The 16,215-nt window shown below is 41.5% G+C and overlaps 1 protein-coding gene across 16 annotated transcripts in view; it reads left to right on the top strand.

Moving 5' to 3' along the window:
- The window catches only part of RASAL2 (RAS protein activator like 2), a 178,100-nt gene that overhangs the window by 100,659 nt on the left and 61,226 nt on the right, over positions 1 to 16,215 (top strand). Inside the window, exon 2 of one of the 16 annotated variants that reach the window (XM_083845871.1) lies at positions 1,555 to 1,690. The exons of 13 other annotated variants lie outside the window; for them this stretch is intronic. In XM_083845871.1, coding sequence (XP_083701997.1) covers positions 1,627 to 1,690 — 64 coding nt within the window. In that variant the 5' untranslated portion in view covers positions 1,555 to 1,626. Of the gene's footprint in view, positions 1 to 18; positions 1,691 to 14,497; positions 14,634 to 16,215 lie in introns of those variants that run through there. 2 more of the 16 variants (XM_083845872.1, XM_083845874.1) reach the window with 2 other exon arrangements.

The raw sequence follows: 16,215 nt of genomic DNA, 5'->3' as shown, positions 1-16,215 counted from the left end.
GACGGGATTGCTGCAGTACTCCGGGGAGGCGGGATTGGGTAGGAGGCACCTAGGTGTTTTGCTGGAAATTTAAAGTGACTAGGCTTAAAGTAACTAGAAACTTAAAGGCTTTTTTTTTTTTAGCTTTTCCTTGCTGCACATGTATGTACACCTTTTTCTTCATTAGTTCAGGTTTATGTAGTGTTTTTTAAAGACCTATTTACATGTATTTAATTTGTTCATCGGAAAAGTGAATTATTGGTACTTTTCTGCTCGCTAGTACAGAATTCAGATTTGTTTGTATTCAAACCTCATCAAGATGCAAAGACAAGAGAGAAGTTTTTGTAATGGCTTTCCAAGTTTAGCATGTAGTTTATTGCTACTTAGATCATTAGGTTTACTTTCTCTCCCTCTCAGTGAAAGCCTTCTCTTGCCTAACGTAAGTCAGTACGTGTACGTTTTTATATGATATTGAATTTCTGGGTTAGGCCAGGCATCATTCTTCAAGGGCACACTGTGGGAATATTTTTCAGTGTTTACTTGCGGCTGGCATTGTGTGATGTTTTCAGCATGTGATATTGCCAACCTTGTTTCCTGTCCTCCAGCAAGCGATGGTAAATCAAAGCAGTTCAGGGAATACTGCAGGTTGCTCATAAAAACAAGAGGATTTGTTTTCAGTATAAAGCACGTTGCGTTAGTAATGGAATGTACTTTTCTAGCAGCTTTTGTCTTCAGATGTTAAGTAATAGCAAGCTGGAGAGCATTTAAATTTTGTGCCTTTTGAGATAGTTAAGACATTTTTCAGTGGCTACACAAGCAGTGAGTGTTACCTAAGGAAACCAGGAATGGAAACTACTGAGTTAAGTTTTTTCTACCTCAGAAACAGCCTTTAATAGGTACTGATTATGAAGTCTTTCTCAGTCATTTTCCTCCTCTTCTGTAGACCAGGGAGAATACTAATTTGCTGACTTGGAGAGACTGTTTTTGTTAGCCTGAACCAATGAGGTTGTTCTGCAGCCGCTTTTGAATTACACGATCAGAAAATGAAAACCTTCTGCCTTAGCCTTTTTTGGGCAAACATGTTTCTTCCCAAAACAAGCAAACTTTCGGCAAACTGATTAGTTGAACTCGTGGCAGCACAGTCCTGATCCCTTCCGAGTTTCATTTAGATGATTTTGGGGTGGTTGCCAGGACGTACCCTTTAGAATTTCCCACCTTTCTGGGCGGGCCTTTTCATACAATTTACATGCTAATGCGACGCAGAATCAAAAATACAGTACTGGGGATTTCTGGAAGGCAGACGTGAGCAGCAGCTTACCTTCCTGCAAATTTTTCATCTCGTGCCTAACTGTATCTGATACTCTGTGGGTGCTCTTGCTCTTTCTGTCTCCAGAAATCTAGAGGGAGGGGAAACCTGCATAATTCTGATGAATACTTGAAGTGACTTCTGTCAGAAAGATCTGTCATGGCTATTTAAAGCTCATGGGAACAAACCAGCTTCATTTGTATATAAGCAGGAGGAAGGGGCGTTCTGGTATACTGAGGCTTGACTGGCTCATTGCTATTTTCTGATAGCTGGGAGAAAGTGTCACATCAACTATATAACACGAAAGTCAGAGAATTATGTGATGTAGCAACATACAGCGTATGGACGGCATTTGTAAATGGCTTGTTGGCATCAAGAGACGGATTCATTCTCTAGCCTGTGGAGGTACGTACCTTTTCAAAGCTTTAATTCTCCACAAAGGGAATACTTCCTTTTATCTAGATTTGTTGGCTAATTGGCATTAGACAGCACAAATGTTTTTTACAAGAGCTAATAATGGTGGGTTTTGAAACTGGGCCAATGGCAGAAGGGAGACCTAATGATCCCATTCCACTTAATTTTCTACATATTTGTGTGACTGCTATTAGTAAGGGAGAGAAAGGGAGATCTGCACAAGAACTCAGCAAGCAAATGATGCAACTACAGTCACCGCATACAGTTTCAGCAGAATTGGCTCTAAATGTTAAATGATCAGCAGTCTTCCTATATATATATGTGTATATACTCTGTGGATTTAATGGGAAATGGTGCTGGAATTGTCATGGTAAACCTAACTGCAAAAACTGGGTTGTGGACTTCTATAATAGCTCATTATCTGAGCAGATGATGGCATCTACAAGTAGCTATGGCAAGTGTACATAGAGTTTCCTTACATAGCTGAACAGTGCTGCTCCTTACGCAGTGGATCTATTGTTATGATACACAACATTGCATTTTTCTTCCCTTGCACCTGCAGCTAGCTCAGCAGGGACTTCAGCAGGGTGATGGCGGGACGTGGGCGCCTGCCAGAGAAGTGAGACAGCTCCTCTGATGTGTTTGCTCGCAGTAGGCCTCTGGGCAACCTTTGAGTGTCACCAGCCACAAGCATTCAAAATTGCAAGTCTGACTTAGAAAAGAGGAGAATGAAGGGTGGGTTGGTTGTGGTTGTTTTTTTTTGTTTTTTTGGTTTTTTTTTTGGTACTCATTTTCCTGTTCATTTTGATGCTTCTGAGAGTAGGCTTCAGTCAGGTTCTCAAGCTCAGTTGCACTCTAACCAGGAAGGCCAGGTCCTTTTTCTAGAATAGAGGCTGTAATTGTCTCTGCATTTGCTTGATTCCAGGAATAATGGCTACAGGAAAAATGCCAAATGCTACAAAATACAGTATGATTCCCATGCCAGCTTTTACAGCATTAATTCTCTTAAAGCCATGTCCTGGTAAGTCATGAGGTCAGTCTAAAATGCTGGATATATTCTCCAGTGGAACTCTTGCCAGAGTCCAAGAAGAATCTTTTAAGGTACTGTCAGTTGGAAATTAAGCCTTTGTCCACAAGATGGAGGACTTGGTATGTCCTCATAAAAGTTACCTAGACTAGAGTTTCTTACCTTGCAGTGTTCCCTTCCTTCACCGCTAAATTTGGTCCCTAATTTGGAAGCAGATTAAGAAAATACAAACAAACTCTATTTACTGCCTTTCTTCTATTTATCTTTAGTGTTTGGAAAGACCTTAGGCCTTATTTTATTAGGCCAGTTGCCTTATTTTGATGCTTGCATAGAGATTAACACGGTATTCCTATAAACACAGGTGGAACCGAGTAGTAAGAGGGAGGGAGACCACATGATTCATAGGCAGGGTAGGAAATCATATTGGTGGCCATAACCTCATTCTTCAGAATGCTCCTGCTTCTCTGCTGCATGCCTGGTAAGTGCAAGCTGCGTGCTTTCAGGCTGCTAGATGCTTAAAGCTTTTGGCTGTTGGCTTTCTGTCTCATGACCTGGTGTTAGAGGCGCAGGTTGTTATGAATTTGTCTGTGCCAGTCAAGCAGAGTTCACCTCCCACCTGATGCTGTTGGCAAAGCTGTGGTTTATTGCCATACAAAAGGCACAAGTGGTGACCTCAGGGTGGAGTAAAGTTCCCTATTGGCACAGCACCCTCAACCCTGCTCTGCAAGCACCGCTGGTATTTAGTTTGTTCTGAAAACAAGCAAGTTGGACTTGTTGTGGGAGTGCTACATAAAACTGATGTTACCTTGTACTAAAGCTAGCAGGAAGAAAGGAAGCAATCTGTACGCTGGTGGGATGGTGTGGCAATTCCTACGTGATCTGAGCAGAAGTTAAAAAAGTTGTATGATAGGTAGGGTATCATATATTGATTGTGTTGAATTGCTTCTCAAAATACTTTGAAACCATCTGGCATCAGCCTCTTGCAGACTGGTAAGACACATTTAGCTCTCTTTCACATGAAACCATTTATTTTTCTCAAAATTCTAGTTCTCTACCTGTCTGATCATATCTCGTCATGTAACACGCACACACATCCCAACAGTAACAAATACACCCAGACTCAACCCTCACTGTGTTGCTTTTTCATTTTTGTTGTGGTTGTAGATGTCCAAGCAATTTATAATATAAATAGGAAAAATGGCTCCCGGCTGCTTCCCTGCTGTGTTTGAAGGTATAAGCAGTAGGATAAGACCAAGGATAAGCAGTAGGTCAGAAAGTAATATACAGACCAGCATTAATTAAGGTAGTAGTCCAACAAAACTGTCTTAATCATTTTCATCTGCTTTTCTTTTTGATTTTGGGCAAAATTCAGCACTTTTGAAGATGCAAGTTGTGCAAAGTATTTGGCCTGCACAGTGAGTAGGAAAAATTGTTTTCATTTTCCATGCTTGACTGCTGCGTTCATGGGGAAGTACTTTGCTGTCCAAACAGCAACTCAGAGGACAGCTTAATACAAGGCGTCCTTTTCTTCAAAAAAACTCCTCTTTTTCTCCTTTTGACAATTCAATGGAAGTCAGCCTCCTGAAGTGCAAAGGACGAAGTAGGTGCCTGTGAGGATAGTAATAACCTGTCAGATTGCTGCCCCTGTGTAGCGTACCTGTCCCTGTCAATTACGTTACAAGCACTAGGAGTTATTTGAAAGGTACTTTTTCCATGGTATTTCAATATATTTTCTGATAAATCAGTCATATTATAGATGCTTCTCCTTATCTGTCTTTCCGATACAGCTACTTTAAAATGATTTAGAATGGATAGAATCTGAAGAATCTTTATCATCTGTAAAATAGCAGTGGTGCTGTACCTGAACTGTTTAAGCACAATATTTTTTTATTTCCTCCTCCTTCTTCGTAATACTTGGCAGACTTGAAATTACAGCCAGCAGAGCTGCATCTGGCTCTTCATTGCCTGGAAAGGTTCATTTTTCGTAGACAACCTGAGAGATGCAAGTCTGAGGGACATAAGAGAGGAAGGAAGCTGTGTTGCCGGTGTTCTGTTTGTTTGTTTTGTCAGCATGTATTGTTTTTAGCTTTCTCCAAAACACCATTTTTCTTCCGGTAGTTCTACACAAATCGTGTTCATCCTTGTTAACTTTCATCTTGATCATGTTTAAGCTGTGCTTGTCTTTGAAGACAGGAGTTCTTGGAAATTGTTATTCACAAAAGCGCTGTAATGCTGATACCACAAGAGACAGTAGGGATTTCATTCCTCCCAGTATCAAAGTTCAAAAATCTCTACCTATCTTTCTCTTATACTGCTTTAAAAAATGGAAGATCTCTTGTACCTGGGCTGCATCTTCAGATTTGTGAGGCAGGAGATGCGACTGGTCTCAGTGGGTGGGGGGAATCACATCCTGAATATTGATCTTTTTCTTGTCGTTTATCCATTTTTGAAGGTTTGACATCTGTCAGGTTCTTTTCTTCTTAATTTTTCTTATAGCCTTAGTGTTAAAGTGCTAAATATCATTTCTAGCAACAGTGCTAGCTCAGAAACCCCTTTTTAAAGTGCTCGAGACTTGATCCACTTCAAGCTGTTGCTTTCAGAGTATCCACTTACCAGCAATTCTGGAGAAGTGCGTGTTTTGGTGGGGTTTGCTTTGTGGTATTTCCATCCACCTCACCCCCCCCCAAGACACAGCTCCATGTTTCCAGAACGTTTTGAGTCTGTTCTTCCTTTCGAACACCCAGTGTTGGGAGGGAAAGAATATAGGTGGTGTTCTTTATAAACGCATTCTTGGGGGAAAAGGTCATCGCATGAAGACCAGCATCAGATATTAAGTAGTATTTACGTACAGCTTGTTAAATACATAGCTGGATGTATTCAGGCTTGAATACAAGATGTCTGTTTACATAAGGCATATGGCTCACAGTTTGGAAAAGCACTGTGGAGTGGATGACTCTGTAAATAATGTCTTCGCCCTAATTTGGAATTAAATTAGCTTAATGTTTTTCGAGTAGTCATTAATAGACGCTTACAAAGTACCATACTGCCAGCAGCGTAACTTCGCCGAATCCTTGGCTATCCTGAAGATACCTGAAGTTGGATGGAGTACAAAAAGGTAATTAAGTTAGTGTAGAAAGGGAAGGGGGGAAGAAAGCCACAAAAAACTGTGGTTGCCTCGTCAGTGAAGTTCTGAAAATGCAGCAGTCTCCCCGGCAGGGATACTTGTGTCGGAGCTGTTGATTGCTTCTGGTTGGTCACTGTTCTGTAACACAGGCAAAGTGTTTTTCCATGGAAAACAGAGAACAAGAACGGGATGGTTTGCCCTGATGTGGTAAAACTGTCCTATTGCTAGCTCTGACTTTGGGAACTGGCTTGTTTAGGGTTAACATGCCCAACAACCAAAATCACAGTCATTTGCTTAGTCTTCAATTACTCGAATTATTTTTTATTTTAAGAACCTTTAAGTCTTCATCCTTGTCTTGCTATGCGTGAGCAGCATGGTGGTTCCTTCTACGCCTACCTCCTTGGCCTCTAGACAGAGCCCAGTTTCTTTTCTTCCACAGTGCTGGGCGCCCTCTGTGACGCAGGTGCAGGTATGTATCTCACTCGCTCTGCGTTGGTCTTCAACTTACGGCTTCACTCCAGTCTTCCTGCTGTTCTCAAGCATCCCTTTAAGAGGTGTTTTAAAAGAAGGTTACAATTCAGTTCCCTAGCAAGTGGCTTCATAGACTTCTGACAGCTTTGTTTCTTGAACATGAAAAGCATGTCTGTGATGCTAAGCTATTGCGTGTACTCAAAATAGTTTCTGTACACCAGTGAAACAATGAAATGGAAATCCCTTAAAACGTAGTTCGCTATCACAGAAAAGATTCTGAAGCATTGTTAGGTTCATACAGGCAGACAAACAGATCTTTATGTTGCAGGGGAAGTCCAAGGCAACTGCCATGCTGGCAGCTGCCATCCTTTGTGTCCAAGTGACCTGCCTGAAGTGGCTGCTGGCTGGGAAGGGCCCCCGGCTAGATTTAGGTACCTAGCTGTTTGCTGCATCTTTGTGGTGGGGGCTTGCTGCTCAGTTTCTACCAGGTGAGGTACGAGCAGCCAGCCAAGAGGAGATGATTTTGCTGGAAGGCTAAATGGGCATGGAAGAGCTTTATAAAGGCTAGGCCCTCACGGTTTAAATTTTCATTTCAGTTGCTGACCTGTTTGCCTCCAACTTCTTGTCAAAATTAAGTGTAGAAATAGCTTCCTGACATTACTTAAAATGTCACTTACACAAGAGAGCTCTTGACTGTGTTATTATATACTAGAGAACTTCAAGGTTTGTTTTGTTGTTCACCTTCATTTTGAGCCTTCCTGTCCCTATTTATCTTTAGAGGCTGTCAGCAGGCACGGCTCTCGCTGCCCTCGCTGCCTTGCTGCTCCAGCAGTTATTATTTAGGAAATGTTGTGCTTCGCTTCCCTCCTGAACAGCCACTAGGTTAATGTCTGTGATCTCAGCTGGGTTTGGAAGGACAGTGATGTTTGCTTTGGAAGTAAGGGGGGCTATCACCCTGGTACAATGAGGTATGGCACCAATGTTGTGGCACAAAGAGGTTGTCATCTTCAGCTGAATGAGAGCTGCTGAGAGCGAGTGCTACAGGTCCCTGACTGTACTAAAATCACTTCATTAAGCAATCTCAAAAGATAAAATACTAGATGATACTGTGTACATGTGGGCTAGTAGTTCATCAGTGTGGTTTCGCTTTCCAGAGCAGAATGGACTGGCTTAAGGAGACCTGAGTGTCCATCAATTTTGATAAAAAGAGCTTCCTGTGTACTTTGCTGTGCTCCAGCAGGGCTGTCCACATCGTCTTGTGCCTGACGTAAATCTGCTATTGATTTACTTTGCAACAGAATGAGTCTGCTCAGCTGCCTCCAGCTTGTGTCATGGTATTACAGGCTGGTGTAGTTTATGTGGCTTAAGCCAAAAAGTTATCTGTGTCACGAAATAGTTGTGAATCCTTTCACCATGATTCCGTAACGCAAAATGAATGACTTGGCCTTGTCCATACGGATGCTCTTGAACTAGATTATTGTGTAGTTAGAAGGCTGTAAAATTGTAATACTGCTTCTCAAAACAATACGATATTCATTATATATGGGCACTTAAAATGATTTAATGCAGGAAACAGCACATTTTTGCATCTAGAACTGACATTTTTAGATACCTAGGAAACTTATTTTAAAGCTAGCTTTCTTGTTCTGTGCCGTGGCATTGAATAGGATAGAAAAGTTATTGCTGCTTGGCATTTTTCTGGGAGAAATGACTGAAATAACTTTTCCTATTTCCTAACAGACAAGGGTAGAGGTGAGTAGTGTTGTCTGGTATATATGACATTGATCCAGGAAATGGAAGAGCAGGTGTGTATCGTGTCTTGTGGATTAACAAGTGCTGCAACCTCAGGCAAGCTGTTTTATACATCTCTGCTTGCCTGCTTTTTGTGGGAAAAAATTGCCCTCTCCCTGTCAGTTGTGCCCCTGCTCTGAAGGGAGGACTTCATTTTTCAAGTGCGTAAATATCCTGTCTTCCTTTGCTCCTAAACTAACCGTAAAGCATTTTATTAGGAATGACTTGGGTGTACAATGTCTAATGTATATTGCTGTGAAGAAATCACCTACTGACTGTAGCAATATCCATCAATCAGCCCGTCAGTCCATCCCTAGTGCAAGTAAGATCCATTTTTCCTTTTCTTGTAAGTGCCTCATGCAGAGACCATTAATACATTATGATTTATAATAGTGCCACTACTTTGTGCTTACAAAGCATCCGCATCAGAAGGCAACTGTACTCTATTATTTGCATAGATTATGAATTATCATTTTCTAAAATTCATGTAGAAAAAAAATGAGTACTCATGCTTCTGCGTAGTTTCACTTATCAAGAATGCTAATTTTTAAATCCACGGGATGGCAAAGCTGCTTAGTTTCATAGGTTTCAAAGTCACGTCTGTAGGAGGCTGACATTTCTGACAACTGCAGAAAGGAGCGGAAGCTCGTTCGCTGGTGGTAATGTAAAGAATTACTAGTCGGGGATGTGCAAAAGATTTAAATTACTTATTTGTATAAGACATTTGAAAACATAAGTGTTTGCTTTAATTTTCAGCCTTGTGGGCTCATCTGCCTTAAGACCCTCAGGGGTGAGGGAGGTGAGCCCCAACACTTTGAAGGAGCTTTTTCGTTGTAGAACATGCTGTTCCATACGGCTACCAGTGCTAATTTTGGAAAACAGCGGTCTCTCAAGGCAGCTGCTGCTTATCCCCGTTTTGTTTTGTTTGTTTTACTTCGCTGATCTCTCCCATCTTTCTGTAGCTTCAGTCATCTGCAAAGGATAGTTTTACATTTTAGACACCTCTGCTCTGGTTGATAGGACAGTTGCTATCTGTGTTTGCATTGGTTCAGCAAGTGGGTAGGTCTGACAGCATGAAAATGTTAGGTACATTTTGAATATTCCTCTCCTGCTTATTTGCAGCTTATCTAAAAACCTGGCTGCCCTGGAAAATTCAAGCGGGACTTTTCTGAAAGCTTTTGGTAAGCTCTAGAGCACAAGACCTGCTTTAAGGTGGAGAAAGAGCAATTTAAGAAGCAATTCACAGTGTTTCTTCTGCCTCTGGCAGGTTTTAATAGGAGACCAGTACTACTTCCCTCCTCCAGTCCTGGAGCAAGTTTGGTCTTCTTTTTGATTGTGGTGTGTTTTTTTTTGTTGTTGTTGTTTGTTTGTTTGTTTTGGTTGTTTTTTTCTCCAGAAGTTTTCAAAATGAAAACCAGTGCTACAAAGGAGTTTGAAGATATTTTTGACGTGATTGTCTGAAACCGGACATTCACAAAGGATGTAAACAGGGAGGAGATTTCTGATACCAGAATTTGATAATGGAGAGTACTGAAGCATACAAATGTCAGCCAGTGCCCAGTGGTTAGGAGATGAGGCTAGATAAATTCGTTCTTGGAAACGGAGCAAATTGCTAACCACAAGTGCAGTTAACCATTGGAACAGCTTAGGGAAGGGGAACGGACTGACTCATTACGTCCCTGCAGTGTCTGTTAAAATCACATGCCCTTTTTGCTGGAAGATGTGCCTTTGCTCAACTAGAAATAATGCAGCACATGGAGGAGAGTCACTGGGCGATGTTCTAGAGGTGTTTCAAGCCAGTCAGGTTAGATGACTGTAATCATTACTTTATCCCCATGTGTTGCCCCAGGAAGGTGAATGCCACTGTGCACAGGAGAGCAGGGGTTCAGCATGTGAAAAACTTAGATGCCATCTCAGTTCCCAGGTAATGCTACTGTCTGAAATCTTATGCCTCCGTTTTCTTAGAACATTTAATATACTTCCCCTGTTAACGTGACCTATATAATATATTGACAGGGTTTCATGAAGCTGAATCATGATACAAAAGGTGAGGCAGCTGTGGAGGAAAGCAGAATTTGTACACAATCTGTACTCCTAAAAAGGACAGAAAATTCATGGTGATGAGAAGCATTCATGGGATACCAATACTCTTAACTTCGTTTTCCCTAGAACCTGTTATTTATGAAATCAATAGATAATATTGTGAATTAAACCAGTTTTAATGGAAGGGTTGTCAGGTATTCTGGAGCACCATATTTGTTTCCCAGAAAACTAAAAGGAAGGAGGTAAAAATTTTTGTTTCATATTGACCAGCTGGATAGAGAAAAATAGCTACCTAATCCCTTCTCGAAAAGTTGTATTTAATTCCATTCTTACTGCAAGTAGATTTACGTCATCAGTTTGCATATTCTTAACCCAAAGAAGATTCTACTTGTAGAAGTTGGACAAAATGTAATCCTCTGCACACGGTGAAAATTTGTTGGAAAAGCTCATTTCATCAAAGAAAAAGAAAAAGCTGGTGTTTGCATAGATGGAAAAGCATATCTGATGTCTTTCTACCTGTCTTATAGATTATGTAGACAATATTTTATTTTATTTTTTTTTAATTCCTCTGTTCGTAGGGCGGGATATGTACTTTTTCAGTGGGAACAGGGGGACTGCTCAGCTGAGTCCTGTGTGCTGCTGGGTATCTCCCTCCTCAGCTGGTCTGTCCCATGTTCCCTCGTTAATTGTGAATTCTGTAGAGCATCTGCCCTGCTTGGCAGGTGTTTTATGAAAATATCCCTCCTGCACAAACAGTACTTTGCTACAGTTTGTCTTAAGTAATTGGAATTTTCTCCCCTGCTGGGACTTGATAGCTGTCTTTTTTTCCCCCTCGTTTGTTGGTTGGTATCTAATTCTTCGCTTTGCTGATCTAATGGCTTTTTGTTGTTGTTTTGCCTTGGCTTTTAGTCAGTGGTCAGCAAGCGTCCTAGTTTGTAATAGGGATTGGCAACTGTATAAATTATTTAAAATCAGGACAGGTTCAGAAAATGGTGAACAAAAGGCGGCTGTCTCTTTAAAGAGTGCAGTTTGATCGGAGCATCAGCTCCATCCCCTGAGGACAAAGGCAATTTTGATTTGTGGGGCCCGGGAGTCCCTCACTTACACGATCCGTGTCTGCTTCTGCATGTGTAAACCTGTAAAATGCTCTTTTGTGTAGAATAAATCAAGTGCTATAAATCCTGTACAATTAAACGTGACCCCTCAGAAAGTCACAATGACAAGTCCTCGTTGCAGAGCTGTGCAGAGCAAGCCCGCTGTCTAGACAGAGCAGAATTATTTTCCATTTCTCTCTCGCTCAAAAAAAAAAAAAAATCGACCATTAGCACTGATGACTTCTTTGAGCCCCCGTGAACGCTGCTCTCCCTTACCTCTTTCTTATTTGCTCTGTTGCAGCCGAGGCTGAAGCGCCGCGGGGCTGCCTGCTGCTGAGGAAGAGGAGCGGGTCCCTGTAATGCTGCTGCTGGCAGGCAGAGGCAGATTCCATTATTGCCGATCAATGCCGCCGCCATGCAGGAGGAGGGGAGAGGGAGGGGTGGGAGCTTCCTATTCACAGATTGATCAACCTGCCATTGCATGAACAAATTCATTGTAAGAAAGGCTGGGATGCTGTTATAATAGCTGGAGCACGAAGGGGGTTGCAAACAGGGGAATGCAGGCTCTTCGGGAGTGAGGAGGGTATTTAAATTGCCTCTAAGCTTTGTTTTTTCTTTTGGCGTAAAGCATAAAGCCTGAGCCTACAAACAAAGCCAACACTCTAAGGGATGGTAGGGATATATTACACTTAGCTGATGAGCTATTTCACTTACTTGTTTGAGCTTCTTCAGCTCTGAGATCTGTTTCTTCTTTTTATTTAAACTGTTTCCATCATAACCTGCAACCTCTTTTGGATTTTCAGACCTTGGTTTCCCCTGCTCCCCTTTTTTGCCTTCTTTCTGTTCCTGGTTGGACTGAAACCTGACACAAAGGGACAACAAGTACAGATCTCACTTTCTGCTCCCACCCATGCCTGCTGTGTCAGGATGGGCTGTCAGATGTAGGGCTGAGAGAGCAGGGCAGGATCACGCTCTCGTGTTGTCAGTGTAGCCAACAACTGGAGTACTGGAATCCCAAGACCATCCGCTCCTCCCCACCCTTCCTACCCTGCTTCGTTCACTTACTGAGTTCTGTATGGAAAAGTTTTCTGGCTGGAGAATGAGTCTTCTTTCTCCTGGCGATGTGGCCGAATGGCTGGATAGCAGCACAGAAGAAGAGAAAAGCCTTCTCTCATTTCTTGGTACGGTACGGTGCTAATTGTTGTTTCGTTGTTGTTGTTTTTTGTTGTTGTTTACATTTTACTGGCAAGCTTTTACTACTTACACTGCACTTAATTTCTTCAGTCGTTCAGTTACTTGATGTTACGTCTTTTAAAGCGTTTGAATGATAAGCAGTTATTAATTAAACCTGGTTAGAATCTGCTTAAAATAGCTGCAAGCGCAAAGGTCAAGTTAGAAATGGGGATGTGCCATCTTAATATGACAGTAAATTGTTTCTGGACATTAAAACGTGTTTCTTACTAGCCTGTTTTTCTCCTCTGTGTCATTTGACCAGCTGATCACTATGTCAGAGGGAGAACCCCCACTCTACTTCTACTCGTTGCTGTCAGCATGTCTACAACTTTATTTTGCAGCCGTGTGATGCTAGTAAGATAAATCAAAGAGGAGACTTCGCTGGAAGTTTTGCTTCTCCAGAGAAATGTCTAGATGCGTTTGGAATAAAAATTTCAGCCAAGGGATCAGATACTTCTCTAGTCCAGAAATTAAATCTAGGGAGCACAATCAAACAATCCTGTGTTCTGTTTCTGCGTACTTACACATCAATTTAACTGTATTCAAGTAGAAAATTGAAACTACTCTTTTATTTATAGTCCAGCATAAATACCAGTAAAAGCCTGAAAAATATTTTAAACAGCATTCACACAAAGAAGCTGATTATTGTTTTGTCTCTCCCTTTCAGCTGTTGCTATGTCAAGCTGTTGTTATTTGTTTTTATTCTTTCAGTGTCAGCTCCATAAATCATTCCGTCTCACTCTTTCACATTTTGTTGTTCGCAGGATGCTTTCATTCTCTTCTGATAATTTACAGGTTCCAAGTTGCTCAGACAGGAAGCCTGATACGTATCCCCTTTTCCTCTTGATGGACTGTTTAAAGTAATTTGTTTGCTATAACATTTATTTTTGCCAAGAAACAGCAGTCACCAGTGTGGAACTTTGTCAGTCAAGAAGGCAGCAGCCAGTCTAGTGCATTTTGCCCACTTCTGTTCTCCATCCAGACCCCAGGGCAGCTCCTGGTGTTGCTATACTTTTTCCAGTAGACAGCATTTACAATGTTCCCTCTATGGGAAGCAGTTCTCTTGCTTAGCACGTCCGGAGAAGTACGGAATGTGGGAGGAAAGGAAGTGCTCCCAGGTCTGTTAGTATTAGCTAATTACTTCATCACTACGTGCCGTGGACTTCTTTGGGAATATCACATCGAATGGGAGCAGGGACAAGAGGATGCGTGGACTGGGCTCCAGTGCCGTTCTTCCCAAGACTGCTTCCCCCCCTTACATGTAGGCCTGCATTCACGTTTTGTTCCACACCAAGAGGTCCTCAAGATGTCTTCTAAACCTCACCCCAGAAATGCCAGGGAGTATTTATTCAGCATGGAGTCTGTAGGGTGTAACAAAACGGAGCTATTTTTTGCCTCCAAGCCTGTGTTAATTAAAATCATCTCTTTTGTCTTAAGGAGATACCATATCCAAATCATAGAATTAGAGAATGCTGTCCTAAGTCCAGAGCCATACTAAAGGTTTGATGGCATCCATCAGGTATCTTCTATACATGGAGTTTTTTCTTCTTGTGTGTCCATAGCAATAGATTTTATTGCCCAAGGGCAAGATCCTGCCAGAGTGAGCAAGAGGTAGTGCAGCTTAGAGCAGGCTCCTGGCCCATTGAGAGGCACAGGGGAGAGCTGCAGAGCTTCAATTCCCCAAGAGCCAGTGACAAGTGAGGATATCCCAATAACCAGAGCAAAGCATGGCTTTTTAGAGAATGCCCCGATTCACAGCCTTTTTGCAGAGAGTAAAAGAGATGATTTCTGAAAGTTGTGGCTTGAGGCTGTTGTTTAATAATGAGGATAATAAATACTGGTATCATAATATTGTGCGTCTAAGTCATAAGCCTCTCAACAGATGACACTGTGGGAACAAGTTTCCATTCATCAGCTGATATGTGTTAATTGTCTGTGTGCAATCTCTCTGCAGCAAATACAAGGTAATTTAAATTAGCAGGGCCAGTCCAAGATCATTAGGAACTAACGAGGACATCAGCATCTCCAGGTCAAGTGTGGTGGTAGCTCCTCGTGTCTGTTTCTGTGTTGGCCGGCAATTTATACTGCTGTGCCTGGAGTCAACCCACGCAGGAGATTTTCAAGGCTGATGCACGAGGAGGGTAAAAAAGGGCAAGTATTCCAAATTTCATGTGGCTGGACATGTCATACAGAGGAGATACTGAACAGCTAGGGATGCACATATGCTTCATTTCTGACTTGTATTTGCAGAGCTGGAGGATTCTTTCCACCGCCTCAGAGTGAATGCATCAGTCTGATAACAGCTGATGATGTACTCACTAAATGCCACGTTCAGTTTCTTCAGAACATTCTGCGTAAAGGGACTGTGATAGTCAGTACTTGAAAGCCAATTTTTTTTTTATCTTCTGTGATATTCTTGCCCTTTCTTCCAGCCTCATCTGTGCATTCATCTGCTTTGCTTGTTAGGTCTTGTCTTTCAGACTGAACTCCTCAAGAATCGATGACTTTAATGTCTTTTAAGTGACTTCAACTGTAGGTTGCTCTCTATGCACTTTCTGAATTGGGCGCTAATTCAATTACATTTTTTTAGATGCCAACACAATGCAAGTGTCTAACCAACAGAATTACCTGTATGCAAATTAAAATCATTGATATTTACCTGGATCATCTTGCAAGACTTGTCTGATTGACTCAGTCCTCCGTAAAGCACAGGGTCTTCTTTTAAAATTTCTGCTAATGGACTGAGAGAGGTTTTGATCATAATTGGTATCTAGTAGTTGTTTGATGATAGAGTTCTATAGCTTTGTGGGGTTTCCTTTGTGTTTCCCTTTCCAGACTTGGGAGCTTTTGTGCAGTGTAGTGTGCTGTAGCTGTGACTGTTGTGTTCTGTCAGACTTATCTTCTTCTGGCTTTTTTCCTCCTGTCTAGTTATCTAGATAAATGTGGTAGAGCTATCAGTGCAAACTTCAATTTTCTCCTTTAAGTAACACCTGGTGGAATTTGCATAATGCATTTGAAATACAAGTTTAGATTTCAGGACTTAGTACAGATCATATTTTTTGAGTTTGCTTTTAGTCTAGGCTTTTTACACAGGCATTTAATTAATTTTTATAACAGTCTGTGAATTGCACCAAAGTCTGAATTTTCCCCGAGTGAGTAAAATGATAGAGAAAAATGCTCCAAGATAAAAAGTTAACAGTTTTATTTATTTTTATATGAGGCTTCCTATTTCATTAGGTAATAAGCATCTTTCAGATGAGGTTTAGATGTATCTTTCTTTTTTTTTTTTTCCTCATTCCTTCTTATATATCTCCTAACACTTACTTTCTTCCTGCTTTTTATTACTCCCTGTAATTTTGTCAGCTGGCATAGGTATTTTCACCAGCGTAGAAGAAACAGTAAGTAAATACTGACTGCACCCAAGATCTTTCTCATTAGAGCTGTCACTTGAGCACTTTGAAACAACCCTAAAGGGACAATGAGACAAAAATAACCTCTTCTGTCCTGATGAAGTCGTGAATGCCATAATGTTACACTCAGTTAATATGCTGTAGGTGCTGTGTGTGTGTGTGCATACGTGCATCGATATGTAGATAGACAGAGGTACATGAGGAAACCAAACCATCGGGACTGAACAGGCACCGTCACTGCTTACAGACTGCAGTAGGTGATCAGCAACTCACAATGGAAATAGTTAACAGAAAAGTAGTAGAGCAGAGAGGCAGTATCTGTA

Source organism: Anser anser, assembly GCF_964211835.1.
Source record: "Anser anser genome assembly, chromosome: 8".
Taxonomy (NCBI): Eukaryota; Metazoa; Chordata; class Aves; order Anseriformes; family Anatidae; genus Anser; species Anser anser.
Note: the sequence above shows the minus strand (reverse complement) of the source record. Positions and strands in the feature narration are given on the sequence as shown.